This window comes from Aspergillus uvarum (assembly GCF_003184745.1).
Source record: "Aspergillus uvarum CBS 121591 unplaced genomic scaffold BO82scaffold_19, whole genome shotgun sequence".
Taxonomy (NCBI): domain Eukaryota; kingdom Fungi; phylum Ascomycota; class Eurotiomycetes; order Eurotiales; family Aspergillaceae; genus Aspergillus; species Aspergillus uvarum.
This window is the reverse complement of record NW_020291316.1, coordinates 2,139-28,911: the sequence shown is the minus strand read 5'-3', so window position 1 is coordinate 28,911 and position 26,773 is coordinate 2,139. Positions and strand designations below refer to the sequence as shown.

Sequence of the window (26,773 nt, the reverse complement as noted above, 5' to 3'; positions counted from 1 at the left end):
CGGACCCCCTTTCTGGACCTTCTTTTCTGCAATACTACTCGCTAAGATAGAATCCAATATATTGAAGGATGTCGTTTATGGAATCCTTGATCGACGCCAGAGCTCCTATATGTATATGTGGGAATATTTTTACGACGAAGACTAGGAGGTATTGTGGAAGGCGCAAAGGGAATATTGGGAACAGCAGAGGAATCGTGGAAAGAAAGAGTCAAAAAGGTATCAGCGAGCTTTCCCGTAGAACGCCAATGAGGTCAAATCTTGTACAAAAGAACCATAATTCGCCCAAGTATTCAGCAACAAAAGAGGCTAAGGAGTATATGCAAGGTAAGAAATAGAACGAATGGCATGGAACAAGTCGCGCGGAACAATGGATGGTAGAGAGTCAAGAGTAACTAAGAAAATCTGGTATCACTGAAAGAAGAGTATCAAGAAAACGGGACGAGCTCATATGATGCATGTGCAGTATACACGACAATTGAGGAATCGGGTGGCGGGCGGTGGGCAAGAGTGGCTGCGTGATTCTCCAGCATGACTCATCAACATCAGGATCATGTTCGAGAAAGCCACCTTCTCGAGGACTGAATCAACACGGGCGCTGTCGCTAATGCAATATCATCTGAACAATTAATCTGCACTTATGGGAAAGGGTTCCTCACGACCATCGTGAGGAGGTCGCTCATTGAGCGTTGGTGCGGCGGCGCCGACCGCGGTTGCTACCTTCCGGTCTCTGGGCCAGGACCTGCCTGAGAGCCGGATCATCCTTATTCTTATCGACATGATGGACTCGGACATGTCTGTTTAGATTGCGTGAGTTGCGCGATTACATTGACTCTTGGTAGATAAAGACCTTACCGTTGAAGATTGTCCGGTCGAGGGTACTTATGCTGTTGGTCTGGACAAAAAGGGCAGACATAACCGGGAGAATTGTGGACGAGACCATGACGAATCATCTCGTTCTTCCTTTTAAAGCCCTTGCCCCCTGGTCCACGAGGACAGCCTTCTATGGGGCAAAAATGCGGACGGTCTTGGGAATGAACGTTCGCATGAGAACTGTGGAGCCGTTGAGTTTGTGGTCTCAAGTCGAATGGGGTCATACAGATGCTTACTTTAGTAGATATTGAGTCTGGAATGGAGGTGCCGTGCACCCAGGATGACGACATTTATATGTCCCAGCTGGTACAGGCCCATTAACCTGCGCAGATGGGTTGAATGATCGGTCACAGGACCCTGTAGGTGTCTGATCCGTCGGGGTCGGATAACCTGTTGCGGGACTCTTGACCGTGGAGGAAGCCACCTCATATGGTGAGGTCAGGTAAGGTATTTCTTTGATCCTCCAGTACGGTGATTGTGAAGCAGGAGACGGCATGGTCGACATTTCCTTCGAGCTCGCAGGAGATAGATGTGAATATGGGCTGGGCGGAACCTGCGGGGGAGGTCCAAACTGCCCCATGCGTTGGTGGTCCCAGAGAGAGTCTGTCCTTGAGACTGGAGAGGAAGCTTGTACTGGAGGCAGGGTATACGAAGATGAGCCATTGATGCGCACGGCGGGATTTGGCGGTACATCCGTGACTGCCGCTAATGCAGTTTGGAGGGAAGGGAGGCTATGATCAACAGAATTCCCGGTTGATGAAGAGTGAAGCGCTGGTAGGACCTGACCTGGAGATGTCGAAGGGTTGACGAGAAGTAGTTTACTCAAGCGGGAGTCGGGATCAGACAGCTTCCTTTCCTGTCGTGGCGGAGGATCCGATAGTAGTGATGAGATAATATTGGGAGGCGTGTGCTGTTGCTCCTGCTTAGGAGACGACTGCTCCGGGGTATGAATGGGTTCTTTTGGCGTCAATCCGAACTGGGCATTCTCCCTAGGGTCTTCCTTGATATCTAAAGATACCAGGTCGAGCGCTTGTTTGGCTGTGGCTGCAGCTTTCAAACTGTCTGTCTCCGTGGGTTTGCATGGCTCTGGCAGCAAAGCATTGTCCAGTTTAGACCTTAATTTAATAGGCTTTTCAAAAGATTCATCATTTACCGGCTCCTGAGTAAAGCCATGTTGATATTCGAAATTGGCTATATCAGGTCGATTCGGCTCTAGATGTCTGATCAGCACCGAGTTGCCCTCGATTGTTCTGGGCTTGGGAGATTCCGGCAGGCGCTTACGGGAACTGCCCGAAAACGGTGCCACGTCGTCCACAGGAGGTTTAGCAACGTCTCCCTCAGGCGGCGGTTCCCCAAAGGGTGGAGGCGAATCCTTGAGTGAGTAATCAACCTGGGTGGCCTTCAGCCCGGGGGAACCGGGGATTTCATCTGGATCGTATGATTCTGTCATGAAGGCAGTGGTTTGAGGCGCATCAGGTGCGCTAGCCTATTGTCTGTCGATATTTATTCTGGTGCCTTGTGTCGCGTAAAGCAATGCAAGCTCACGCTGGAGGCAGTGGATCAGGTCTTTAACCTCTCCCGCGAGCACAGCAGACGAGTCGCGTTGGGGGCTTAAATGCACTGTCATCTGATTAGTATGTGCGCGGGTAAGGCCCTAGCAAAATGGCATGTAGGACACGAAAGATGCATCTGACAAGAAAGATGAGGCAAGCGATCTACGGTAGCTATCCTTTGGAGCCAGAAACCGAGCATGGTTTGGATAAGAAAGAGGAATGAGATGGAGATAGACGGCAAGTCATTGAAGAAGAAACATGCGAGGATCGGACCAATGATTCAAGATCCGATCTGTAGCACTTCGGGAGAACACCACATTTGGACCCGTTGCGATGGATGTGGGGTGCGGATCGAGCAAAGCCAGTTGAGAGACGAAGGCAGCAAGAAGAGAGAAGGGGGCCAGAGTGGAAGCTAGTGATATAGAAGGGAGGAATGTTTGGATTCACATGACAGCGAGTTCTCTCATTTTCTTTTTCTGGAGAAATAAGAATTGTGTGGTTTCCTCTCTCTGTTGGCTGTGTGATAGAGGATGGTGGGACGAGAAGGACAAAGAGGAGAAAACGGCCAAGTATTTTGCTTACCTGCTGCTGTCACAGAGCCCAAGTCGGGTAGCCTCAGGAACCAAGCGATGAGGCTCAAGCGGAAGTCAATCAACCGCACGTCGAAATCCACTCCGAAATAAGAAAGCTGCGCTGCACTGGGCGCATAGATCAAACGAACTTCCGCACAAGAGTTTAGAAGCCGTGGAAGTGGACTTTTGGAAAGAACCCGAATCGTCTCACAACCCGAGAGATGGTTGTTTTGGTTCAGTAAAGCAAGAGCGGGGGATGACGATGAGAAGAGGTCACGATGTCACTCTGGTCTGATGAAAGGTGGAAGAAGAAGAGGAGGAGGAGGAGTAGGTGCAAGTAAGCGAGCATCAGGTCATGAGGAGAAAATCATCGTCTAACGGCGCCAGGAGTAAGCGACGGCAACGGCGGGACTCGTGGTGATAGCAGTAACCGTTGTAATTGTGGTTGTAATTGCAGTGATCATAAGCAATGGCAGCAGCTAGAAGAGGAAGAGGAGCAGAAGAGAAATGAAATCAGGACTAGATGAATGTAGAAGATCAACAAAAGCGAAGAAGCACAAAGGTAAAGGTAATTAAGTCAGAATAGTGGTGGCCGGCAGTAATCCAGACACGATAGAATAGTGGCCGATAGAGCTGATAGTTCGAGCCAGCGGGATTATGACGCGCTTGGCAGGTGAGAATTGGAAAAATAAAAAGAGAAAACAAAATGAAATACGGTAAATCAAAATGAAAAAGGAAAGGGGGGAAGAAAAAAAAAAGCAGAGAAAAATAAAATAAAATAGGATAAGATAAAACAGGATAGAATACGAAAAAAGGTTCAGGGTACGGCCGGAGCGGTCAAGAGCACAAAGGCAGCAACCGCAGCGTGGGAAACGGCAGAACCGAAAGGAAGGATCCGGTTAGAGGCAGAAGAGAAAGAAGCAAGAAAGGGAACAAGGTGAAGAAGGAGTAAAGAAGCAGAAGTGGAAGAAGAAAACCCACACAATAACGGGTGAATGGATGGATGGCTGAGAAATTATGGTGAGTGGATGGAATGGAATGGGGTAAGGAGATGAGGGACAGGATGGGACAAGATGGGATGGGAAGGGCTGGGATGAGATGGAATGGAATAATGGGACGGAGACGGAGAGTTAATTGTTAGATAGTTAGTCTAGTGTTGACTGACTAGACTACCTGACTGACTACCTTAACTTACCTCCCTCAGTTCCAAAGTCGAGGCCGTTCATGCCGTGGTACAGTACTCGCGGTGGGATTGAGGAGAAGGAACCGTAGGAAAAGCCGCTGACTGAAAGGCGATCCACACCCAGCCCGAGCCCGGCCTGGCAAAAAGACACGGGGTGGAGAAACAACAAAAGAGACAAACGACAGGACAAGTTCCTTGCTCCAGGCTTCTACGTACGGAGTCCACTAGTAGCATCTAGTCCTGCCAAAAGCCATCACCACAACATCACAACATTCATCAATCAGCTATGATCATAAGGTGGACAGAAATAGTCTGTCAATCATAATGAGAAGAAGACCCAAATTCGATTAGAAGTATCTTAGTGAGTGATAAGTTAGCTAGCCCGTCTGTCCTCTTTCCTTTTCTTTTTCTCTCGTATTGTGGCATCCCCTCCCCAACTGCGAGTTATTGACTGGCAATGACCCGACCCTCTTCTATTTGTCTGCCTGGCTGGGCTGGCTGGGCTGCTGGCTGGCTGGCTCTCCCCTTTCTGTCTCTATCTGGCACTCCCCTTTAATAAGATGGTGTGTGTGTGAGTGTGGGTGCGCGCAACAAAGTTTGACTGCCAGTCATGAGAATCACAATCACGATGATCAACCTTTCCGGGGGTTGTCCCAATTTCGCAGTGAAGCTCCACCTGCGTCAAAACAAAAGGGGAGAAGAGGGAGGAGGCCCTGAAGAAGCGTTGAGAGAGTGACTGAAAGCTGACTCCCAGACGCGCCACTGCAGCAGGCAAACAGAGGTAAGTGGGGTGAGTCTCCCCACGACTGAGAAGCTGACAATCGCCGGGAAAGAGGAGGACCTACTATTGACATCTGCTGGTATTGTGGACTCCTACTCGGAATGAACCTTACGCGCAAGAAAGCAGTGTATCACATTGGAGATCTGCGAGAAAAATTGATGTTCAACTCTCGAATATCATTCCTTCCTTCAGGTCCCCTCCTTTAACCAAGGCGAGCACCGAAGAACAAGAAGAAGAAAAAGGAAGAATGAATAATGCCACGTCCACGAGGCTGACCCAGTCAGCCTAAACCGAAAAGAGGCTCCACCCATATGAGGCTCTCTGAATGGCAGTCAATGATTGGCAGTCAATCGCGGGCACAGGTGAAGAGGCTGAATTGTTCATCTGCACAGAACCGTCGTAGAACTTGGCGGCGAGGGGAAAAGTGCGTTTGGCTTGCCGCCGCCACCTTTCATCTGGGCTGAAGCCAGCACTGCTGATAAGGTGGATGGTGGTGGTGGTGGTGGCCTTCAGATTACTTCTTCCACGCAGGGCGATCGTCTCAAATCGAGGGGATTCTCGATCGATCGGCAGAGATTTCTGCTTCCGTTTCTCAATGTCTCAAGTCTCTATAGCCGTAGCTGCATCATGATTTACTTGTTCGTTTTTTTCATTTTTCGAGTGATCGTCTATCCATTTTAAGCCAACAGTCGTACTGGGTAGCATACCTCAGGCGACAAGGCTGCTGCCCGTGCAGTCGTTTGATGGCTGACCGCCTCGGAACGAATCTCAGTCAGTACCCAAACCTCCACTTCGCTTTGCTGGACAGAATCCTTCTGGCTCGGTAACACAGACGGCACGGGAGAGCTTTTTAGGTATTCATTCACCCATTGAGTCCTTCATTATGCACAGGGGTTCTCATAACCAATTATGTGAGAAAGAGTCCCGAGGCAGGCAGCATCCATCAGAACCAGGAATTAAAAAGCAAACAGCAGCAGCAGCGACCGCACTTGCGAACAGGTCGCATTTAGAACGAATGAGTCTCGAAGAAGAAGAATGATGTAACAACTTTCAACCACTATAAATTGCCAAAAACAAAAAATTTAAACTAATCGCGGTCTGACTGTTGAATTCTTTACGGAGATGACTGACTATTGACTCGGTAGTAAATAGATTGATTGAGGCCCAGTAGTTGCGAATAGGCACTAACAAGCTGTGCCGATTCCGAAGGCCCCATCTTATCGAACCTAGCCAGTAGCCGCAGGCAGGATTGAGGATACATGGTCCTGAGTACAAAGAGGAATGGGAGGGGAAGGGAAGAAAGGAACAGGAACAAAAAGTCAGTCAGTTCTGGTCAGCTTTGTTGTGTCCCACTTCGACCACTCCCTGTTTATTCCGGTTCTTCCAGTTATCGTACGGCCATTTCATCATTAGCATCATCAACAATACTGTCACCGACAACAATAACAACTACAATACCCACAGCAACAATAACAACAAGAACAACAATATTGTTGCTAGAATGCTGCACTCGTATTCTGGACGGTTAGTGATTACAGGCTTGACCTCTTCGGCATTGGTTTCGACCCGTCGAATCCCAGAACCATGAATCGGAATGGGTCTCTGAGGGGTTGGGCGGGAAACGGTTATCTACACCACGACCTTCAACTAGCCCATGTAGGAATGGTTCTTGAGACGGACGTTAGTTAAGGTAGCTATAACCAATAAAGAACTTCGGACTGAAGACATTATTAAGACAATTCTTCCTCTCCCGGCTCAACGAGAGACCTGATTATCCATTCTACGCTTGGCTGTCTGGAGTTCAATTCCGGATAAGCATGGGATAAGAAGATGGGAGATGGAAAAAAAAAAAAAAGCAACACCAAGAGAGTCAAATATGTAAAGCAGAACAAGAAAAATGCTTGATGCCTATCGGTCCCTCTCTCCCCTTGTGTGCATCCAATCCTGATCTGATGTGCAGCCAATCCTCTATCCCCAATTAGGCAGGTCTTTGGAGCGCAGTGCCAGGTGGTGAAGTCTCCTGGGCTTGACAGGGTATACTGTGCTGTACAGGAAATGATTATTCAAAATGTTTGAGTTATATTGTTGCAATATGGGTAAATACTGTAAATACTGTAAATACTCACTAGACAGACCCGACCGCCCTGCTCTTGCCCTTCCCTTCTCAAGCTCTTCCGTGGGCTAAGACCCGGAGTAATTGAGGCGTGGTTACTCTGGAGTCTGGTGAGACTGTCAACTGTCACTCTGCAGATGATCGGGTCGTAGCCCAGTCCCGGCCCCACGCGCTTTTCCTTCTTTCCTCGCGCCCCTCCCTTCCCCCTTCCCCCTCCCCACTTCGTCGTCAGTGCACCAAATGATCGATGCTCGTTTCACAACGGGCAACAAAGAAAGAACCCATGGAAGTAATGATGGCTGTTGTTGCGGCTACTGCTACTGCTACTGCTAGGGTGCTAAAGCCTAATGCTACAGCACTACTCGTACTGCTGGCCAGCGGGGTCCGACTTCAGCGACCAGCAGCTGAAGAAGGCAGATCGCTGTGCCGGAGGTCCATTCTCACCTGCAGGGTTGGCAAGATAGCACACACCACACATACACTAACCTCTAGGAACCCACTCTGTATGACGACATTATTCTTTGGTGAGGGCTGAAGGTTCTCCAAGTGTGATGAAAGCTAATACTAAGTAGTACTTGGAGGCGATTATTTGATTGATTTAGCCTGTTCTTCCCGTCCCCGATATGGAGGTACTGTACTCCATGGATGTACAGTACTGACCATCTGCCAGCACAGCAGGAGGCTACGTCGGGGAAAGAAAAAGTACCGCACCCCATGAAAAGAATGATGGCCACCATTGGTTCCTTGGGGTGCTTACGGCAGCATTCCGCCTCTGCCAGTGCAGTGCCCTGGACAACCATCTTGCCCAGCTGCCCCAGTCAGAAGCCTCGACCACCATCGACTTACAGTACTCACGTCCAAGTACCACCTCCCCAAAGCTACGAGTAACAAAAACCCCTCCATCGTGTCAAGCTAGACAGCCAATCCCCTGGGTCAAAGCTATTGTGGTCGAGTCACGACTTTTGAGGAAGCAACAGATCCAGTCCAGATGGGTTACTCTGCACGACGGAAACCGCGAGAAAAACAAGTTGTTTTCGTCGAGAACAAGGGAAGAAGCAAAGAAATAGCCCGATTGAAGGGCCCTGGACATCCCCCTCCCAACTCCCCTTCCACCAGCCGCAAGGAGAAGAGTATTGGTAGGTAGAATCCAGAGAAAGGTAAGAAACCACACAACCATCCGCCCAACATGGACGAGAAGAAGGTCGTGCAATGCGACATGTCATCCGATAGAAGCGACCGGATAGGGACTAGAGGCGGCCCGCGCCGAAGCAAACTGACGGTTCAGTTCACCAATTCGCGGATGGATCGTCGACGGTACTTATATTCCCCGGCTACTATGTGTGTGTGGGTGGGCCTTAAACTTACCCTGCTTAATAGCATTATTATTACAGTACAGAGTAAGCAGCACACAACCCGAAACAAAATATTCGCATACGCATATCCGCACTCACCCACACGCAACAATAAGCGTTCGACTTACCCTACTTCCAATCAATAATACCTTTCCTCCATGAATCTTGATAACTGCCCGCATCACTGCAGCATCAAACATTAAACACCGAGGGCGGCCCCACCGTTTACTGTACCATCATCCATGTGTCACTTCACTCCTCAACCACCCCGTTCTTTCGGCTGCATCACCCAATCTGATCGACACCAAGGCGGCAAGAAGTGTGCTAGAAAAGTATAGGAATTGGGGGGAATGTTCGATCCAAGGCGGGCGAATTGCCATCCTTTTTCTTTTCTCTCGCTTTTCCCTCCCCCACCAAGGAAAAGAAAATTATTTCCGGCTCGGTTGAACCTCATTTAATATACTATCCGGCTATCAAAAACTAGCCAACTAGCCCTAGCCAAGCTAGTCAAAGGAATGAGATCCCGTGTTTACTCACGGTATCATGGAGTAAACTCGTTAAGTAATCACCTAATCAAACAGCTTTGGATACTACTGTCTCCGTACGTATGCCAGATTTTCATTCGGACAACTTCCTTCCCTTGCCCTAAGATTTAGACTTCCCGAATCCTTCGGGAAGAAGCTGATACCTATCCTGTCGTAGTCCTTCCCTACTAGTACTCTAGCACAGTCCATAATCACCGTAAACAGCAAAAAGCGAAAGTCGCGGCGGGCATGTTCATTCATGCCTGAGGTTCTCGTCGCTGGGGCGGAACACCGAATGTCTATGGGTTAGTCCGAGGTCCCAAGTTTCCGGACCCAATTAACTTGATTTGTCGCTATGGATGGAAAGTTGGGGCCCTTCAGGTCTTCAGACCGAGGGGCAGTGGGTGGGAATTCGAGGTGCTAACTATCTATCCTCTTACATGCTTAGTTCTTACATGGAGCATAGTCGAGAGGGGTTTGGTTCCAAACGGAGTTAAGGATAGATAGTTCCCATCCATCAAGCGACGCTACGACCCATTATGTATGTATGTCAGATCTACTTACATTTTTCTGTCTCTCTTCCCTTGCCTTTATAATGTCCTGTGTTGTGTGATTTCCCCTAGGAGAATCACATCGGGGAGGAAAGTGGATGGTAAAGTACAGCACTCCGTACTTATTATGCAACTAAAGTGAGGTCTGTGGACCAAATATTCTAGTTGATTTAAGTTGCGCCCTCCCGTTTCTTACTTTACCCACCGACATCTGTTAGGGATGTGATCCTGCCGAGGTCCTCCCCGAGCTTGGACCACGCTGCGAGAAGGAAAGAATGAGCAAAGGTCCTGTACGCAGAGGTAAGTTAGCGGTAGCTCCTACTGGAACGAGAAGCAACACTGCACTGCCAAGCGACGCAATACATAGTTTTCAAAGCGCTGAACGCTGTGTCGATTACGATTGACTCGATCATCTTTAGAACGTCCTCCTTACTGCAATACTGAAAAGTCAGTAGTAGTAAGAGTAGGAGTAGGAGTAGGAGTAGTAGTGGTAGTAGTAGTAGTAGTAGTAGTAGTAGTAGTAGTTTCACGGCATAACATATCCATACAGCACACATATTTCCGACGCTTCCTTGAGGCTGAGAAGAAGCAAGGGCGCGGGACCCAAAACTGAGGCTTACAGGGCGTACTCAGACCCCTTAGAGTACCTAGGTACTTAGCCCAGGAGCCGGGGGCAAGGGGGAGCCGCACCCAATTGATTTCCTCAACCGGGGAGAAATGTGTTGGTGCCGGATTGTGCTGACTCCTCGGAAATTCCAAGGCTTACTACTGTATGTACTGTGCTGCGTAGACTGCGTAGTGTGGATGTACACTTGTGCTGGCCCCGGGTTTGTTCCTTGCTAAGCGCATATACGAGGAAATCCGGCGTCATCCGCTTCCAATTGGAACCTAACACTCTCTGGCTTACTTCCTATTAGATACCTACTTCCTACAGTTAGACTAATCTAACTCAACTAATTGACTAGCCCGTCGACGGACCTCGGAGGGCTCCATGATTCTTCCCCAATACGCAGAAAATAAACTGAGACAGAAAAAGGAAATAAGTTCGGACCGTGTACTTTCAAACTACTGCTGCTCATGCCTGTTCGTTGGCACGGGCTGGCAGTCTGACTGACGCACAGATATCGTTGTTAGTTTTCTTTTGTTTATGCTCTTCTAAGCGTACACACTCAATTTACATCCGAGTTCGGTCATCCCTCTTCGTGAAATCGTTGTTCTGTCTCAAAACTCAACGAGATCGGCGAGTCCTCCGTCCACGTATCAAACCCTTGATTTGGCGAGACACCTTACTTGAGAAACTTCTCCAATTTGGATTAAAGTTTGTGTATTACATAGGGACATAGTTCCACAGTATATCGGTTTAAGATGATGCACCCTTTCTTCGTCCTTCCTTCATTCCTTCCTTCAATAATTTCCTCCAAATTTCGGAGACAGTCATACGACCGCAATTGATGGTTTCATAGTTTGGCCCGTTGCCGCAGTTGTTCTTGCACCTGTTTGACTCGCTCCCACGCCTTCAGCGCAAATGGATTGGTGTTCCTGGCATACTCCACCGCGCGAGCACTACTGGCCTGCCGAAGAGCAAACCGCGCCTTGATACCCTGCATGATGACTGAACTTCGCCATGAGAAGAATGCATCCCCCCATGGGATGTCGGGCGTAGGGTCATAGCCAGATACCTCTTGGTACCATTGGATGCAGTCGGCTCGTGTGGGCAAGCCAGGGACCGCGTTGGGCTGGAACTGGTCTGTCTTATGATCCGTTCCTTCCAAGAAGTATGGGCTAGTCAGATTACAGAGGTCTGACAGCGGATGCCCCACCGTGGCCATCTCCCAATCCAGGATGCCGATGACACGAGGCTCGGATTTATGGAAAATCATATTATCAATCTTATAATCGCCGTGCACGAGCGTGCCCCGATCCTGAGGCTGGGTGGCCTTATCGGAGAAGAACCGCACCATGTCCATGAAATGAGGCAGCTCACCGACCGGTTCCTTGGTCTCCACATCCACCGCTTGGGCCTGAGCGCGAGATACTGCGGTGAATGTGGCGATCTGACGATCGTAGTAGCCCGACGGTTTTCCGAAGCGTTCCAGACTAACCAGCTTGGGAACGACTCGGTGGAATTTGGCTAGGGTCCGAACCGCATCCTGCCATCTATATCATCTTAGCTTGAGGGTCATTTTTGCCAAATGAGAGGAACCCTGCAGAGTCCGAATCGACAACCAACAGGGCAGGCAGTCACCTACAGTGCAGTCCTTTCAGCAGGGTCGATGCCGGGCATAGCAGGGTCAGTAAAGTGACGACCATCGAGGAACTCCATGATGTAGAAAGGCGTGCCGATCACATCGCTATCTTCACAGAGACAGTATGCCTTGGGCACAGGCACATCTGTATGTTCCAGAGCATGAATAATCTTATATTCACGCTCGACTTTGTGCGCCGTCTTGGAGAGCAGCTTGCCTGGCGGCTTTTTCCGCAAGACATACTTGCTGCCGTCGGCGGTTGTGAGCTGGTAAGTCGGATTTGATTGTCCGAAACCGAACTGATGTCGAAATTAGTAATCTGCTTGATGACCCAAGATTGAATGCTAGTCAAGAGATAAGCTACCTGCTTCAAATCTACCGGTGTCTTAATCTCTGGGACATTCTGATCGAGGTAGCGTTCCAAGGAGGGAACATCGATCGGTTGGCGCACGGCTCCAGCCATGGCGCGACGCGTTATATGGATAATGAGATTGCGATAGCCGGTATGATCACGCCACTTTTATGCCTCTGTAGTTCGAGACAAGGGGTCGCTGTGAGCTAGAAACATGTATCATGGTTGAAGGGCGGGCAGTCAGAGGTGGTTAATAAGGCACAGGTACACGACAGGCTCAACCGAGGCTAAGCACAGCATTCCATAGGGGCTAAATTTGCGGGGCGTCGGCTGTTAACTACATTTTGGGGGGGGCGGGGGGGAAATACAGCCGCGGGAACTAATGTAGTTAGTACCCTGTTCTTAGTCATATGAATCAAACAATGCAAACTGACCCAGCAGCCAGCCAGAGCAAATGCACGCAGCAAAACCACTTAACGCGCTCGTCGCGTTTTGACCGCCAGACGCGTCCCACCATGAAAGCTCTCCTCAATAATCTCGCATTTCACCGTCCGCTTCGACACACCGCAAATCTTCTTCCTTCCCCTCTTCCTCCTCACAGAAAATATAGAAGAAGCGAAGTATCTCTTACGCATCTCTTCTCAACCTCATTCCCACAATCTCCTAACCCAATCTACAAGATAATGACCAAGGAGACCACCCCTCCTCCCCCCGCCGAAACTACCACCACCACCAACAACACAACGACCGCCGCGGCCCACGAACCTCCCTCCGCGCCCTCCTCTCCCCTCGCCAAACGCACAAAGCCCAACACCACCACCGCAGAACAACAACCCCAGCAAACATCCATCAACATGGGCTCCATCGCTAACCCTCTCCCCGCCCTCCTCGTCCAGAAGCTCACCCCCTCGGGTCGCGCCCCGACTCGCGGCTCCGCCTTCGCCGCTGGCTACGACCTCTACAGCGCCAAGGACACCGTCATCCCCTCCAAGGGCAAGGCCCTCGTAGACACGGGAATCGCCATCGCCGTGCCCGAGGGAACCTGTACGTGTAACCCACCACCGGATCTAGCTCAAGTCGAGCAGAGAAGAACTCCCCACTCTCCATAACTCGTTACGAAAACACAGAACTAACACAGACATTTCCCCCTAGACGGCCGCATCGCGCCCCGCAGTGGTCTCGCCTCGAAGCACTTCATCGACACCGGCGCGGGCGTCATCGATGCCGACTACCGCGGCGAGGTCAAGGTGTTGTTGTTCAACTTCTCCGATGTGGACTTCGAGATCAAGAAGGGGGATCGTGTAGCGCAGTTGGTTTTGGAGCGGGTGAGTCAACCCCACCGCCTTTCTTTTTACCCTTGAGAGGGACAGGGTATTTTGAGGAATTTGGCTAACGCGTGCGCTTCTTTTCTGTGCCAGATCTATACGCCTGAAGTGACTGTCGTGGAGAAGTTGGAGGAGAGTGTTCGTGGAGCTGGTGGTTTCGGCAGCACTGGTACCAACTGATAAATATTGTTAATATGAATTGATATGATGATGATGATTCTGGAAGATCAAGAAGATCTTTCTATATATGCCTGGAAAACTTGGGGCAGAAGCAGAGAAGCAAACCGCTTGGAGGGGTTTTTGCATTAAAAGATTAGACCGTGTCGATTGCGTATACCTCATCAAATAAATATAAACTTAAAACACTGCCATCATACAGTTCACGTTCTATACCTCATACTTTCCTCACCATCTAGTCCTTGAATGAAAGTCTATCGTCTATAGACCTCAAAAGCCAAGCCCTGCCCATGCTGAACAACATCTATGCTCGATCTATGTAGACCCCATGATTGAATTTACAGAAAAAGCTTTCACCGGAATTGTGCCGGCAGATCGTCTTTGCTCCATTCCTGCGCCGGGAATTCCACCGTCGGCTCGCGCAGGAATTGGACGTGTCGCACTACTCGCACCTCTGCGGCTTTGCTCTCGCGCAGGTGATCTTGTTTCTTCCTTTCTTCTTCACTAAGCACGTCCCCGTTGGAGACGACTTCTGCTTGGAGCTCTGCATTACGCGCTTCCATGGTTTTCTCGAGGATACAGTGCATGCTGGCTAGGACCTTGACGGTGGATCGTGCCAATGGTAATGCCGTGGCGGGGACGTCATCTGGGGAGACCCAGGATTTGGTGGTGCGGAGGGCAGGGTCAGCGGCAAAGACGGCCTCACGGAGCCGAGCCACCGTCAGGGCTGCGAACATGTCCCCAGTCCCGCTGAAATAACAGTCGAGTGCAGGAACGTCCACGCGGAAAAGACGCGGAGAGCCATCAGAGCGAGTGGTGGAACCGATCACGGTGAGTGTGTTTGCGAAAGACGTAGTGGACGATGCGGATGATGAATCTGAGAGGTTGGAAATCTGGACGGATGTGATGATAACGTGGGGAACCTTGTATGTGGCGTGAATGGCGGTGATGGCTTCTGCGAGAGTGCTGAGAGAGGTGATTTTGACTCCGGATAGGACCCTATCCATGAACATCAGGTGGCTGCTCGGATCAAGGAGCTGGGCAGAGAGAAGGTCTCACTCGGCTTCGAATTGATTCGGTAAGATCAAGTCTGCGTGGTGAATCATCTCCTTGTATGCAGGGACGACATCGTTGTTAACGTAGAGTCGGCCTTGATCGCCCATGACCGGGTCCAGGACTGCGAACGATTAGTTGACCCGTCAAGGTAAATCAATGAGCGAGCTCACCCCAAAAGAATGAGCCTGGGTTTTTCTCTGCTTTGCGCTGAAGATCCATCCCGATAGCCCCGACAGCCTCCACTGCGGCAGCGCTGGGGGCGTAGCCAGAGAGCATCACATCGAAGTCAGTGAGGTGGCTTTGGGTCAGGCCCTCGTAAAGCGCGGTAATCTCTTCAGCCGTTGCTCTTGTCCCCTTGAATTGCCTGTAGCCCGTGTGATTGCCTGGTAAGGTGGTCAATACTGTGCCTGGATGGTTCGATCTAAATATCGTAACAACTGACTGAAGTGCACTGTATTCAACGCGGCAACATCACAACCCAGTAGCTGCATGACCACACTGGCCATTTTATTGCCAACATATCTGTGCCAGTTAGCCTTGAGTCGGAAGAAGTGAATAGTGTTATCGTTTGTATATGCGGGGAAGAGATGAATGCGGTAGACAGCATCCGTTATTCCCCACGATATTATGACACATACCCGTAGACGACCTAGTCAGGCTAGGTCAGCTGACTATTTGAGGGTCTGTGTGCAAAAAAGATGAGAGATGAGAGTCACGTACATGGCTAGCTACCGCGAGAACCCGTGTTTCGGGAACAAAGGGATCAGCGGCCATGATGAAATGAAGGAGGAACTGGTGGAGGAAGAGAGGGGTAAGAGGGAGGGGGAGGGGAAGGGATGGTGGGTTCAAGTTTCGATGATGGAGATATATCAATCATGGATGTAGTGGAAGAGATCCGCTCTTTGGAACTGGGTCGGGCGATAGGCGAGCGGCGGAGCCCCATTGCCGTTGTCAGCGATTGGTTCCTGAGGCCGACCTGTAGCCCGTGCCAACCACGGCTAATCTTGCTCGCCGCCTTGCATCTTAGTGTCGACACTGCAACTACCCTTTCCCCTTCATTTCCCATTAACCTTGGAAACGAACTCCGAGCTCTGACGGACATTGCTTATGACCACTTATTCACATACTCGTCTTTTGGCAGCCCGGTCTGTGCTGTCCTTCTCTTGTGCTTTATTGGAAGTCATGAAAAATCCTCACACATGAAGATGACTCGAGACAAGCAGACTTCGCCCCCCCCCGTCCTTCCCAAGAGCCATGCAGTCAGCAGAAGTCAGGATGAAGATGAGGTGCACGTTCATGAATGTTTACTTCTGTTCATGGATAACCCCTTTTCAACTGGAAAGGAGATACTATATCCTCGAAAGTAGTGTTGTCGGCTCTTGATCTTCTGTCAGACCATTCCTCGAAGTCCATGCCGTCGCACTGACTCGGCACGGTCCAATGAGACCCGCAGCTAAGAATAACCCTTGACCGGTCCAGACACTTCTATTGTCTCTTGGTTCTTTGGGATCCGACTCTCTCACTGCAGGAAAGGCGGCATTTGCACGCCGCAAAAGCCCTTCAACCCGTCTCGGTGATGGGTGGCTTCAATGCCAGGCACGCCGTCTCGTCTCGTCGCGGCAGCCACACGCACACAGTCCACACACACCCCTGGCTACACTTGACCCATCCCCATCCTTTCCTTTTATTTTTTCCCTGTCTCTCTTTCACTTCGTGCTTTTGCCATCGTGCTCACTCCCAAGAGCATCAGTTCAACTCCGGGGTGGACACCAGAATGGTTTAAAGAAATCACCTCCCTGCCGCTCTCTGCATACTTCCCGGCAAACCACTGACTTCCTCCTTGCTCCGTGCCCCCCAGTACGTCTCTATACTCGAACCTCGCCCAGCCATCTCAGAGGATAAGACCATGTTTTCTCGATGACCATCGCACGTTCTTTACTTAGTTCTCTGATTCATATCGATTATATTTCACGTTCTTGCACCAGTCAATTGCAATATCACTCCCCGAACCCGGGGGCCCGTCTAGGGCTGCATCGCTCGCTTCCTCATTTAATATAATATGGATCTTCAATCTAACTTGGGTCAATGGTCAGAACGGCGCATTTATCTGCAGCTTGGTCGCTCCCGGCTGATGCTACTTCTTTCAATTCTTTTATGGAGTTTCGTTACCATCCCGACTGTCTTAGCAGCTGTTCCACTCCTTTCGCCAGGTTCTCGGGCATTAGCACCAGATTCAAGCATCGCGTCTGCTGGCGGGGTGGACCTCCATGATACTTTACTTCGGGGAAATTCTGCCGGACGAATACAGCATGCCAGGCGAGATATTGTAACTTTCAACCCCAATAATATCGTCGGTCTCTCAATTCTCGTTGCAGACGAGGACTCTGCTATTGCGCAACAACACAAAACTCACCTTCTGACCCGAGCGTCTTCCGATTCGGACTCTTTTCCAGCTGCTTTCGATACCAGCCTCTCGAACAACTTCACAACCGCCACATGCCCCAACTTCTTCAATTCTTTCCTTTCCAATTCTACCATCACCTCCTGTCATGCCGTCTCCATGCTCCTGCGTGATTCCAGCTCTTTCTTCCATGTTCTCACATCGGCTACGCTGACCTCAGAACTCCTTGACACCGCATGTGCCTCGAATGTCACCGATTGCGCGTCCATTCTCTCTGCGCTCGCAGTCGAATTGCTTAAGGAGGATGTTTGCGGCAAGGATTACTCTGCCGGCAATCCCCTGGTCACCAATGCGTATACCGACATGATCACATATGAGCCACTTTATCGTGCTACATGTCTTCAATCACCTTCGACCAAGAATTATTGTTTTGTGGATGCGATCAGTAATACCACCAACTCCGCCGATTACGATGTTTACTTCCTCGCCTATGGAAGCACTATCTCCGCCTCCCCCTCGCCAACCTGCAATAAATGCCTTCAGGCTACTCTGGCTCTATTTGCCACCTGGGCCGAGGTTGACGGCCAGCCCCTTGTCAATTCTTATATACCTTCTGCTGAGGCTATCAACACTGATTGTGGGGATAACTTTGCCAATGTCAATATCACTGTCGGGTCCGAGAGAATTAGCTCCGGCTCCGGCTTGGTTGCTCCGTTGCCGCAGTGGTCAACATGGGGCCTTGTCACTTTTAGCATAGGTCTAGCCACTCTGCTGACGTTGTAGGTCGTCACCACAAGCCAAATTATCTCCCATCTTGCATCTCTTTGCTCCTTCTCTAGACAGGTTTCCCTTACTTCGCCCTGTTCCTTCTTCTGAGCTCCATTGTGTGTGCTTGCTTTCATCTTTTTATCTTCAGGATGCGGTTACGGGTGACGACAGCGATTGCTAGGATTTACACTTTTTTTTTCGAGTTCCCTGCCCTTTGTACTCTTACTTCATACGCGCTTGGTGAGATTCATGGTCGAGGCTCTGTATACTTTCTCTTCTTAGTGTCATATATCCACATAATATTTATACTTAATCTGGAAACTCGCTCACAATCTGTTGTCGGCCGAAAGAGGATGTTGCAGCACAGACAGACTTAAGGCCTCTTGTGTGGCACTCTAATTAAGGTATAGTGAGAGAGGATGCAAAGACGGAATATTAGAGGTCTAGACAATTTTCTGGTTCGTACTCATACATGACAAACAGAATTATCACGAGATTGACAAAAGCACTATTGAAGTAGTTCTATGCACGGCCAATCTTCACCGTGGGGAAACCAAAGGAAAATGGATCCGGTCGATTCTATGGCAACAGCGGTTGGGATGTCATGATTTCCCCGCGGGTCTCCTCATCGGTGCCGGGCCGACTCACCGCCGGGCCTTGTTTGTTTAGGGTGCTTTCCCTTTTTGGGCAGATTGTTGCATCACCGTGGACTGCACTAAGTTACTCAGCTCGAGTTGCATTTCATTTCTACATTCCAAGTTCTGTCCAGCTGTCACTCGCTTTGTATCCAGCCTTAATTTAATCCTTCCCGCTTCCATCCCAGACTGGCTTTCATCCAGCCCGTCATTTCTCCGTCATGGTAGGTGTTCATTCTCAACCCAACCTCCCAGGTTTCAAGCACCCGCTTATCGGACACCGACCCAGGTCACCTCCAATGCGCCTTTTCGGCCGTCACCCTTATCCTTTGGCTCTCCTCGAGCATCCCCCTTCCGCCGTCCATCTACTTCCAACTCACCTCCGCAAGCGCGACCCAGTACTCCTGGCAGCTCCCCCGGTCGCGGATACACGCCGGTGACGTCTCCCAGCAAGCTCAAGGAATCATACACGGTCGCAGATGAGGATGAAGGCTCCTCCCCACCTCTTCAAGATCGCAGCCCGGTCGCTCAATCGCGCTTGGCACGCGAGGTGCCTCTGTCGCCAACGCGGGGGGGCAGCGCCCCAGACACCTCCCCAACGATGATGGCTACCAATGCCACCCATATAATGGCAGGATCTTCGGATACGGCCGCTCAGCTCTCGCCGGCCCAGTTGCGAGAGATCCGCGAGGCCTTCCAAGTCCTGGACCGGGACAATGACGGCTTTGTCAACAAGGATGATGTGGCTGATGTCCTGGTAAACGTGGGTAAGTGGCACTTCCTCATCTTTGTTCATCATAGCATGGCTGACAAGCACGCCTGAATTAGGGCAAGACGCATCTGCACTCTCGCAATTCTTCCCGCCTGGAGGGGCATCTACGATCAACTTTCCTACCTTCCTCAATACGCTTTCACAACTGCTCGCCCCGTTATCTGCCCAACGAGAACTCTTGAACGCCCTGGCGGCCTTTGACGAGGATGACAGCGGGCAGATCGACGTGGAGGAGCTGTGCGACGCTCTGATGCATACCGCTCCCGAGGACGGAGATCGGCCGCTCACCGACCGGGAGATCCGAGACGTGCTGAATGGGTTTACAAGCCGTCGGGCATTTGGGGGCAAGGGCGTACGAAGCACCGGAGGGGGTAAGCGTGGAGAGGTCTTCCGGTATCAAGAATTCGTCAGTGGGCTGGTGGGCGGAACAGAGACGAACCAATCGACACGACGCGATGCCTAACGGATTGATTTTGTTGTGATTCTTGTTTCCCTTTCTCTTTTGGCTCATGGCGTACGGAGACACAACGCATCAGATTTTCGACTGGATAGTGGCTCTGGCAGCCATGCAGTTGCAAGTAGACGATATGATTGTTATTGATTTGAGTGTATTTATTCTGCGTGTGGAGATGAGAGGAGCAAATTTGAGATTGATTGATGTTATCGAGGGTCCCCACATCGGCCCGAATTTAGGTTTTCTTTCCTAGAGTCAGGCTGGCACGAGAAGCTGTCAATCAAGGGGGGGGGGGGGCAAAGCACGAAGGAGATGATCATTTAGAGTTGGCATGCGAGGGCCAGCCTTCTCGTGCATTTAATATAATATCCAATTCAGATTCAATCGGTAATAATAATAATAATAATGGTGGTGGATGGATTGAACTAAAAAACAACTAACTCGCAGTAGTGCCAGGAAACTAAAGAACTAACGAGACTATAACGAGACTAGTCCAAAGTCCAATCAAGTTCGCCAAGTTCAGAATGGAACCTGAACTGTCGGATTCTTGATCACTGATTGAACTGACGGACTGACAGTAACTCTATGCAGTACTGAGTACAACTTCTTTGCTATTTGGTGTTTTTTTCTTTCCCTTTTCTGACTATCTACTTCTTCTTCCTACTAAAAAAAAATTACTTGCATTCTTTTCTAACGACACCCGGGAGCTCCACATCACCACCACCACCACCACCACCACTACCACCACTATTCACTCACCACCTTCTCTTCAAATTCAACTTCAAGTTGAACCTGCATTCTTTCACTCCTTCCCTTTCTTCACCCCTCCCCCTCCCCTTTCCCCCTCCACCTCCCCCAGCCTCTCCCTGGTCTGTTCAGTCTGACCAGGAAGATGGTTTCATGTGTCGCCTGCGCTCCCAATAGCCGTCCTTGCTGATCCTCTCCCTCCTCCTCCTCCTCCTGCTGCTGCTCCTCGAACTCCCCGATCGACCTTTCCCCCCTCTCCCCCCTAATCATGTCGCTTTCGCCGACTTCTTCCTCCCTCTCTCCTACACGTCCTACATCCTCTGTACCACTTTTCTCGCCTTCTTCCTCTTCTGCTGCTGCCTCCCCCCAGCCCACTCAAGCCCAATTGACTCTCGCTGCTTTGGCACGGTCTCCGTCATCACCCCGGACTATGCGAGGCTTGCGCAAGATCAAGTCCCATCAGATTCTCTCCTCCCATCCACCTCCGCCTCCCTCATCCGGACGCCTCTCGGCTGGCGCGGAGGAGCTTCCCGCGCCCGGACCCCAACTCGATTCCCCCGTGCGGCTTCGCAGCACACATCGCCGTGCACGTTCAAATAGTGACGCCTCCTCCCGGGAGCCTCCCATTCTCACCGCGCACCGAAGACCCGGTAGAAAGACCGGGTCCGGATTTGGAGTCAAGCGGTCGTTGCTCGAGTCGCTCTTGCGCGACGGTCCGCAAAATGGCAACGTCCAAGAAGGACTAGAGGAGCTGCGTTATCTTGTCCTCTCGACGCGTGTCGAAGCAGACGCAGATGGCATGGTAGGTTCTAGTGATAATCGCCTGGTGACCTGATAGAGCAAGTCAACCGTGTAATGAGCATGTCCGCTAATACTTTTGTCGGGCGTTGCTAGTCTACCTACCGAGTTTACCTCTGGCTTGTTCTCCTCGATACGCCGCCCGTATCGACCGACGAATACCTGTCACTTATCCACCGAGGCCGTTCCCCCGCCTACGCTAAGATTCGCAATGATACTTTCCGCACCCTAGCCACCGATCCCCTTTTCAAACGCCGCGTCACAGAAGCCAGTCTGATCCGACTCCTTAATGCCGTTGCGTGGAAGCTTCACGATGCGAAGAGCAAGCGTCGCGTCCGTCCGCGACTCTCGACCGGTCGTCGGCGCGAGATGGAGCTTCTTATCAATACACCTCCAAGCATAGCAGAAGAGCCCTCCCCGGTTGGAAGCACTCCAGGGAGTGTAATCAGCAACAGCACCAGCAGCGCTTTCGGTAGTCCTGGCGTCACAAATGAATCCGCTATTTACGTGCAGGGAATGAATGTACTCTGCGCTCCGTTTCTATATGCCGCCCGCAGTGAAGTGGAGGCTTTCGCATTGTTTCACTCTTTCATCCTCCGTGAATGTCCGGGCTACATTCGAGGAGCCATGGATGGCGTCCACCGGGGTCTGCGACTTGTCGATCGATGTTTGGAGATCGTTGAGCCCAAATTAGCAGCCTACCTCTTCTCCAAGGGCTTGCAAGCCGAGTTGTATGCATTCCCCTCCGTGTTGACCCTGTGCGCGTGCACGCCGCCCCTACCGGAGGTTCTGCATCTCTGGGACTTCCTATTTGCGTACGGGCCACATCTGAATATTCTATGCATCGTTGCGCAATTGATCCGCATGAGAGATATGATTCTCGAGAGTCCAAGGTATGTTTATTGATCATGACCTCATCATAACATCACATCTTGAGACACCACAAAAAACTCACCGTAAACCAATGAAAACCTATCATTTCCCTATGCCCCCTTACCTGATAAGACCCATCGAGCTAATCCAGATCACCCACATGACAGTCCCAACAAAATCCTCCGCTCCTTTCCTCCTCTCGACGCCAAGGAGATCATTGCCTTGACCGTCTTGCTGGTCCGCAAGATTCCTGAACCGCTCTACGCCGAATTAATCAACCACGCTAAATGAAGCTCTTGCGCTTGCCCGCTTTGCTCATTTCCCTTGCCCTTATCCAGGCACAACTTAAGATGCTCCCGAATGAGCCCTATTACGGACTCGAGAATGGATGCATTAGCTACCCCCCCGCCTTTCTCGCCCCTCCTATCCCGCCTTCCTCAAGAAGCATACGATACCTCTCTTAACCTAACCTAACCTACCTTAACCAAACACATATGATACCTGCTGCCATGAGTTCCAACGAGATGAAACGACCATTTTTGTTTGCTTGTTTGTTTTTCATCAATCTTGCATTTTCAACCCTGCATGAGGAATCGATGGGAAGAATCTTTTTCCGTCTGTACTTTTATCCTTTTCTCTCATCACCTTTTTCTTTTCCCGCGCCTTCCTACTGTATCGCTCCTTGCCCTACCTCCTGCATGTGCGTTTGTTACCCTGCTCCCGTATGCATTTGTCATTCGATTACTCAATCGATACTAACCTGTATTTACTGTACTATTCTCGCTTCGATTTTGGTGTTTTGTGCTTGATGATCCGCATTTGATATGATTTTTTTTTGACATGAACTGATTGACTGATTGACTGATGACGAGGCGCGCCTCCTGATGAAACTGTTAACTGGATTGGGGTTTGGTTTGGAGTATAGTCCCATGATGATGGGACCATGAAACGATGAATTGTTTTTATTCTTGATGACGACGATGATTATGATGGTGACATGGGAGGAATTTATTATCTCACATCGCATGCGAGATAACCCTAATGTGATCCTTGTGTGTTTCCTGAAATCACTTTCCGATGCCGAGGACAGCCAGGGTTGGGTTGACCCACAGAATTAGATTTGATAGATGACATGACACATTTTTGAGCGACACGAGAGGATAATGCTATCTGATCCAAGGCGTTTCTTGGTTCATTGATCTAAGTTCGAAATAGTGGGTGACATGAACAGATTTAAATGAATTAGTCTTTCTCTATCGCGCAAAAACCCCCTTGAATTCCAAGAAAAAAAAAATCTCTAGAGAGCAGCCCATGTCCGAACCCCTAACGCCTCGAAGTCCCCCCCCCGCCCCCGGTCCCTGCCTAACTAGGTAGCTATACTGATCTACCTGCACCCTATGATAATAACAGAAAAACCAATACGCTGGAACCCCAACAAAAAAACAAAAAACAAAAAGGTTACATGCAACAGACATTTGGAGCTCTCCTCCAAGCCGTGGACCAAAATCCGTATTGGGAGATATGGGCTAGGACCGAAGAACCTGCCCAACTGGGCGATACTAGGTCGCCACAGCTCTGCGTCCAGTTCCAGACCCGTTGACGACCAGTGGGCCACAGCGGTCGGTTTGTTTCACGGCTGTTGAAGTGGAAGAAGACGAGGGGGACGCCGAAGGCGAGATGTCCTCCGCGGCTGTTGTTGTGGCTGCGGTTTCGTTGCGTGGTGTATCTTCTTCCGCTGTGGAACCACGGCGGTGGTTTTTAGCGGTATCCGTCGGGGGTTTGAATGGCGTGCAGCTTTGGCGGGGGGTGTTGTGATTCCTTGTGCTAGTATTGGTGGTAGGTTTGGTGAGACCGACGGGGTCTAGCGGGGGACTTGATGCATTATGAAGCATGCTCCGGTCGATCTTCACGCGGATCCGGGCCCCTAGGAAGGTGCAGCCGTTGTAGAGGGCGATTATGCGTTTGGCTTCCTCGGCCGTTCGAAAGGTGACCCGCGCGAAGCCTCTGCAGCGTCCAGATTCCGTGTCCAGCGGCACCTCGCATTGCTCGATTGCGACCCCAGCGTCCTGGAAGAAGTCGCGCAGTGCCAGGTCACTCGTTGCTGGGCTGAGGTTTTGCACAAAGATCGTGCGACGGCGGGAGAAGTGTGGGGGACCCGTGGCGCTGCCGGGCTGGTGATAGGCCGGCGAGGCGAAGCTGACATTGTTGGGATGGTAGTTGTGGATAGGTTTCCGGGGGAAATGGGTTCGTCGTCCGGCGGTTGCGCCAAATCGCGTGCTTATGGGGTTTTCGACGAATGGCTGAACAGCGGGTAGTGGGTAGGATGGGAGGATGGGTATAGCGAAGGCATCCCTGAAATTGTGCCGGAGAGGTGCGGGAGACTGTGGGATAGCAGGGATGGCGTGCTGAGTGACTGCATCGGCGAAAACAGGCAGAAAGGGCTGGTGCTGATGGGGTATACTCATGATGTCAATCACCGGGCCATATTCGGAATTCGGATACGTTGGACTCGTGGAGATGACGGCCCTGTTCGGTGTAAGCCCGAGAACCAAGTCCAACCCAGCCTGTCCTGGGTATTTTCACTTACTCAGGAGATATCGGGGAAGGAGGAACGGCCGTGTTCTGCGTGACCCTCGGCGGCGTCGAGTAGCCCGCAATATAATTAGCAGGAATCAAACACGTGGGACTCTTGGTCGGGCCAGCAACCGGGCGTGTAGGGGAGCTGGTCCGAGCCAGTGTCACAACGAGGCTTTGGCCCTCCCAGCCATTCGTGGATAGCCTCTCTGGAGGAACACTGTGTCAGTTCATGCACACTTGTTGACCGTTCACACGGCTTCGATGGCAATGGAGAAGGCTCAGGTACGCACGGTATGTTCGCCACGCTTCGTCCTCGTTCTTAACGATGATCTGACCTAGCCCGGTTGGAAATCCATGCTGATCATCGTACACTACAGCCTGTCGGATATGTAAGGCTGTTTGGCGGACCAGATCTTTGAGCTCCTGCCAGCGGCAATGCGCTGGGATCTAGTTCACGGGAGAAGAGATAAGCAAGACACGAAGACAGCGAGCACGGTCGAGGGAACCTACTCCCTGGAGGAACAAGACAAACTCCTCATCCGACCTTCCCTGCTTTGCCGTTCGCCCCTTGTCGCGCGAGGACGTTGGTGCAGGCATGTTATCGTGCAGTCGCGGTGATTGCAGCACCGTCACGGCTTCCAATTATAGTTGTATAGATCGACCGTCGGTACTTGAGGGGACCAGTCACACGGAATTGCTGCGTCCGGTTGGTTCCCAAACAGGCTCCGCGCACAAAGCTCGGTTCCCAGCGGGAAAGTGATAATAGAGTTAAGCTCTGTTGATCCAGGTGATGATGGCCAGTGATCAGTATCAGGTCAGAGTTAACCCAAAGATATGCCGTAGAAGTAAGTGTTGAAGGTGCTCGAGGCGAACCTGCTTACCGTTCTAGGTTCCAGGAAGCTCCGGTCGCACAGGTGAACGAGTGAGGTCGGACTGCTTAAGAAGCACTGATCCGCGGCGGGAGGATCCAGCTGAGTGACTGCACCTTCGTCGATTTTAAAGCGATACGAGCAAAGAGCCGGAGGAGGGTCGATCGATTGCCTACATGGAGGGCGTCCCACCACCCAGAGACAAGCTGAGACGTTGGGACCGAAACACTGACGCAGAAGTAACCGGCTTCGGCAAAATCGAGGTGCGAATAAGATGGTGGATTCAGGAAGAAGGCAGAAAGAGGAAGAGAATCACGCGAAAGATCAAGTAGCAGCAGCAGCAGCAGCAGCAGATCGCTAGTGCGAGGGATACCTAAAAATACCATGGACATGGAGATGAGGAGAGAGCTCGGAAGTGAGCAGGTCAGATCCGCTCAACGAGGGTAAACGAGAGCCACGGATGCATCCGCTGACGAATGAAGGACGTGTTTTCTTTCGCTGATTGCTGGACACCAAATCTGTCTCTTGTACTTCGGAATAGAGAAGTGTGAGTGGATAAGATGCTGAGAGGACTGGGGATGAGGGGGGTGGGAACTTGGAAGGGGAAGATGTGTCAGGTCCAAGAAGGACGAGGGGGGATGAGATGATATGTCATGCATGATCGCTGGTGGTGGATGGATATATCAAAAAGTAACATGTCAGGGAAAAAAAAAGTCGTCATTGGAGTCAACAGAGGTAGGAAGCAATAACATGGAGGACTCAATGTGTCAATGTGTCAAGAAAAAGAAAGACTGAAATGAAATTAACTGGAATAAAATTAAGTCAAGGAAAATAAAATCAAATAAGATACAATGAAATGTATTGTTGCTTCCTCCTACCTTTTTTTCCAATTGTTGTTCTCTGCTTGTTACAGTACTTTATTGTCCCTCTTACATTTACACCGCCAGATCTCAGGGTAGCCACCGACAGCAGATCGCAGTAGACACCGGCAGACACCAGACAGCACTGCATGGTCTGGTCCTGGCCGATTGCATGGAGAGTCTTAGTCAAAAAGGCAAGACGAGAAAGCCATTCTCCAGCCAATAAAGTCCGTGGAACCAGGATGGTCGTCTCGGATCAGACACGAAAGCTCCAGCTCTCAAGAGTCACCATAGACTAGATACCTGAGCGGAGTCAACCTGAAAACCTCGCTTTTTGCTTTTTGCCCCCCCCCCCCCCCCCCCC

The 26,773-nt window shown here is 50.7% G+C and overlaps 10 protein-coding genes across 10 annotated transcripts; 5 read left to right on the top strand and 5 right to left on the bottom strand.

The window, feature by feature from the left end:
* Window positions 1-591: 591 nt before the first annotated feature.
* On the bottom strand, window positions 592-2,433 carry BO82DRAFT_47827 (uncharacterized protein). Its single transcript, XM_025641236.1, has 2 exons — window positions 1,107-2,433; window positions 592-1,050 (listed from the first exon to the last, which is right to left on the bottom strand). The coding sequence occupies exons 1-2, from the start codon at window positions 2,318-2,320 to the stop codon at window positions 849-851; spliced, it is 1,416 nt and encodes a 471-aa protein (XP_025493111.1). The 5' UTR covers window positions 2,321-2,433; the 3' UTR covers window positions 592-848.
* A 4,832-nt stretch (window positions 2,434-7,265) lies between these two features.
* BO82DRAFT_47774 (uncharacterized protein) lies at window positions 7,266-7,885 on the top strand. Its single transcript, XM_025641234.1, has 2 exons — window positions 7,266-7,596; window positions 7,645-7,885. The coding sequence occupies exons 1-2, from the start codon at window positions 7,320-7,322 to the stop codon at window positions 7,788-7,790; spliced, it is 423 nt and encodes a 140-aa protein (XP_025493110.1). The 5' UTR covers window positions 7,266-7,319; the 3' UTR covers window positions 7,791-7,885.
* Window positions 7,886-10,818: 2,933 nt separating this feature from the next.
* BO82DRAFT_353209 (phosphotransferase family protein) lies at window positions 10,819-12,335 on the bottom strand. Its single transcript, XM_025634906.1, has 3 exons — window positions 12,110-12,335; window positions 11,749-12,044; window positions 10,819-11,656 (listed from the first exon to the last, which is right to left on the bottom strand). The coding sequence occupies exons 1-3, from the start codon at window positions 12,206-12,208 to the stop codon at window positions 10,957-10,959; spliced, it is 1,095 nt and encodes a 364-aa protein (XP_025493109.1). The 5' UTR covers window positions 12,209-12,335; the 3' UTR covers window positions 10,819-10,956.
* A 439-nt stretch (window positions 12,336-12,774) lies between these two features.
* On the top strand, window positions 12,775-13,761 carry BO82DRAFT_307482 (deoxyuridine 5'-triphosphate nucleotidohydrolase). Its single transcript, XM_025632287.1, has 3 exons — window positions 12,775-13,141; window positions 13,250-13,422; window positions 13,516-13,761. The coding sequence occupies exons 1-3, from the start codon at window positions 12,781-12,783 to the stop codon at window positions 13,600-13,602; spliced, it is 621 nt and encodes a 206-aa protein (XP_025493108.1). The 5' UTR covers window positions 12,775-12,780; the 3' UTR covers window positions 13,603-13,761.
* BO82DRAFT_353207 (pyridoxal kinase) lies at window positions 13,712-15,510 on the bottom strand. Its single transcript, XM_025634905.1, has 6 exons — window positions 15,376-15,510; window positions 15,294-15,304; window positions 15,098-15,177; window positions 14,826-15,038; window positions 14,659-14,776; window positions 13,712-14,598 (listed from the first exon to the last, which is right to left on the bottom strand). The coding sequence occupies exons 1-6, from the start codon at window positions 15,427-15,429 to the stop codon at window positions 13,953-13,955; spliced, it is 1,122 nt and encodes a 373-aa protein (XP_025493107.1). The 5' UTR covers window positions 15,430-15,510; the 3' UTR covers window positions 13,712-13,952.
* A 1,576-nt stretch (window positions 15,511-17,086) lies between these two features.
* BO82DRAFT_266735 (uncharacterized protein) lies at window positions 17,087-17,731 on the top strand (the record flags this gene model as incomplete). The annotated part of the gene is made up of 1 exon (XM_025630955.1): window positions 17,087-17,731. A coding segment is annotated over one exon (645 nt), but the record flags the coding sequence as incomplete, so codon positions are not given.
* An 803-nt stretch (window positions 17,732-18,534) lies between these two features.
* Window positions 18,535-19,890, top strand: BO82DRAFT_332718 (putative calmodulin). Its single transcript, XM_025633190.1, has 3 exons — window positions 18,535-18,683; window positions 18,749-19,226; window positions 19,288-19,890. Exons 1-3 carry the CDS (start codon window positions 18,681-18,683, stop codon window positions 19,692-19,694), a joined length of 888 nt encoding a protein of 295 aa, XP_025493105.1. The 5' UTR covers window positions 18,535-18,680; the 3' UTR covers window positions 19,695-19,890.
* Window positions 19,891-20,700: 810 nt separating this feature from the next.
* BO82DRAFT_280654 (TBC-domain-containing protein) lies at window positions 20,701-22,394 on the top strand (the record flags this gene model as incomplete). Its single annotated transcript, XM_025631310.1, has 3 exons — window positions 20,701-21,234; window positions 21,327-22,123; window positions 22,271-22,394. The coding sequence occupies 3 exons, from the start codon at window positions 20,701-20,703 to the stop codon at window positions 22,392-22,394; spliced, it is 1,455 nt and encodes a 484-aa protein (XP_025493104.1).
* Window positions 22,395-23,409: 1,015 nt separating this feature from the next.
* On the bottom strand, window positions 23,410-25,620 carry BO82DRAFT_353203 (RNA-binding protein). Its single transcript, XM_025634904.1, has 4 exons — window positions 25,191-25,620; window positions 24,971-25,127; window positions 24,691-24,886; window positions 23,410-24,629 (listed from the first exon to the last, which is right to left on the bottom strand). The coding sequence occupies exons 1-4, from the start codon at window positions 25,275-25,277 to the stop codon at window positions 23,663-23,665; spliced, it is 1,407 nt and encodes a 468-aa protein (XP_025493103.1). The 5' UTR covers window positions 25,278-25,620; the 3' UTR covers window positions 23,410-23,662.
* On the bottom strand, window positions 25,418-26,139 carry BO82DRAFT_353201 (uncharacterized protein). The gene is made up of 2 exons (XM_025634903.1): window positions 25,562-26,139; window positions 25,418-25,455 (listed from the first exon to the last, which is right to left on the bottom strand). Exon 1 carries the CDS (start codon window positions 25,939-25,941, stop codon window positions 25,618-25,620), a length of 324 nt encoding a protein of 107 aa, XP_025493102.1. The 5' UTR covers window positions 25,942-26,139; the 3' UTR covers window positions 25,418-25,455; window positions 25,562-25,617.
* Between the last annotated feature and the right edge of the window lie 634 nt (window positions 26,140-26,773).

Coding starts and splice junctions, on each gene's coding strand:
- BO82DRAFT_47827 (XM_025641236.1), bottom strand. CDS start 2,320: ATGACAGAATCATACGATCCAGATGAAATCCCCGGTTCCCCCGGGCTG. Junction 1,051..1,106: donor CAGACTCAATATCTACTAAA/GTAAGCATCTGT, acceptor ACGGCTCCACAG/TTCTCATGCGAACGTTCATT.
- BO82DRAFT_47774 (XM_025641234.1), top strand. CDS start 7,320: ATGCTCGTTTCACAACGGGCAACAAAGAAAGAACCCATGGAAGTAATG. Junction 7,597..7,644: donor TATGACGACATTATTCTTTG/GTGAGGGCTGAA, acceptor AATACTAAGTAG/TACTTGGAGGCGATTATTTG.
- BO82DRAFT_353209 (XM_025634906.1), bottom strand. CDS start 12,208: ATGGCTGGAGCCGTGCGCCAACCGATCGATGTTCCCTCCTTGGAACGC. Junction 12,045..12,109: donor CACCGGTAGATTTGAAGCAG/GTAGCTTATCTC, acceptor TTTCGACATCAG/TTCGGTTTCGGACAATCAAA. Junction 11,657..11,748: donor CCTGCTGAAAGGACTGCACT/GTAGGTGACTGC, acceptor AAGATGATATAG/ATGGCAGGATGCGGTTCGGA.
- BO82DRAFT_307482 (XM_025632287.1), top strand. CDS start 12,781: ATGACCAAGGAGACCACCCCTCCTCCCCCCGCCGAAACTACCACCACC. Junction 13,142..13,249: donor CGCCGTGCCCGAGGGAACCT/GTACGTGTAACC, acceptor ATTTCCCCCTAG/ACGGCCGCATCGCGCCCCGC. Junction 13,423..13,515: donor CGCAGTTGGTTTTGGAGCGG/GTGAGTCAACCC, acceptor TTTCTGTGCCAG/ATCTATACGCCTGAAGTGAC.
- BO82DRAFT_353207 (XM_025634905.1), bottom strand. CDS start 15,429: ATGGCCGCTGATCCCTTTGTTCCCGAAACACGGGTTCTCGCGGTAGCT. Junction 14,777..14,825: donor CCCAGGCTCATTCTTTTGGG/GTGAGCTCGCTC, acceptor AATCGTTCGCAG/TCCTGGACCCGGTCATGGGC. Junction 14,599..14,658: donor CCGAATCAATTCGAAGCCGA/GTGAGACCTTCT, acceptor GTTCATGGATAG/GGTCCTATCCGGAGTCAAAA.
- BO82DRAFT_332718 (XM_025633190.1), top strand. Junction 19,227..19,287: donor TGATGTCCTGGTAAACGTGG/GTAAGTGGCACT, acceptor CGCCTGAATTAG/GGCAAGACGCATCTGCACTC.
- BO82DRAFT_353203 (XM_025634904.1), bottom strand. CDS start 25,277: ATGCCTGCACCAACGTCCTCGCGCGACAAGGGGCGAACGGCAAAGCAG. Junction 25,128..25,190: donor TTGTCTTGTTCCTCCAGGGA/GTAGGTTCCCTC, acceptor CCCGTGAACTAG/ATCCCAGCGCATTGCCGCTG. Junction 24,630..24,690: donor CCTTCCCCGATATCTCCTGA/GTAAGTGAAAAT, acceptor TACACCGAACAG/GGCCGTCATCTCCACGAGTC.
- BO82DRAFT_353201 (XM_025634903.1), bottom strand. CDS start 25,941: ATGTCCATGGTATTTTTAGGTATCCCTCGCACTAGCGATCTGCTGCTG.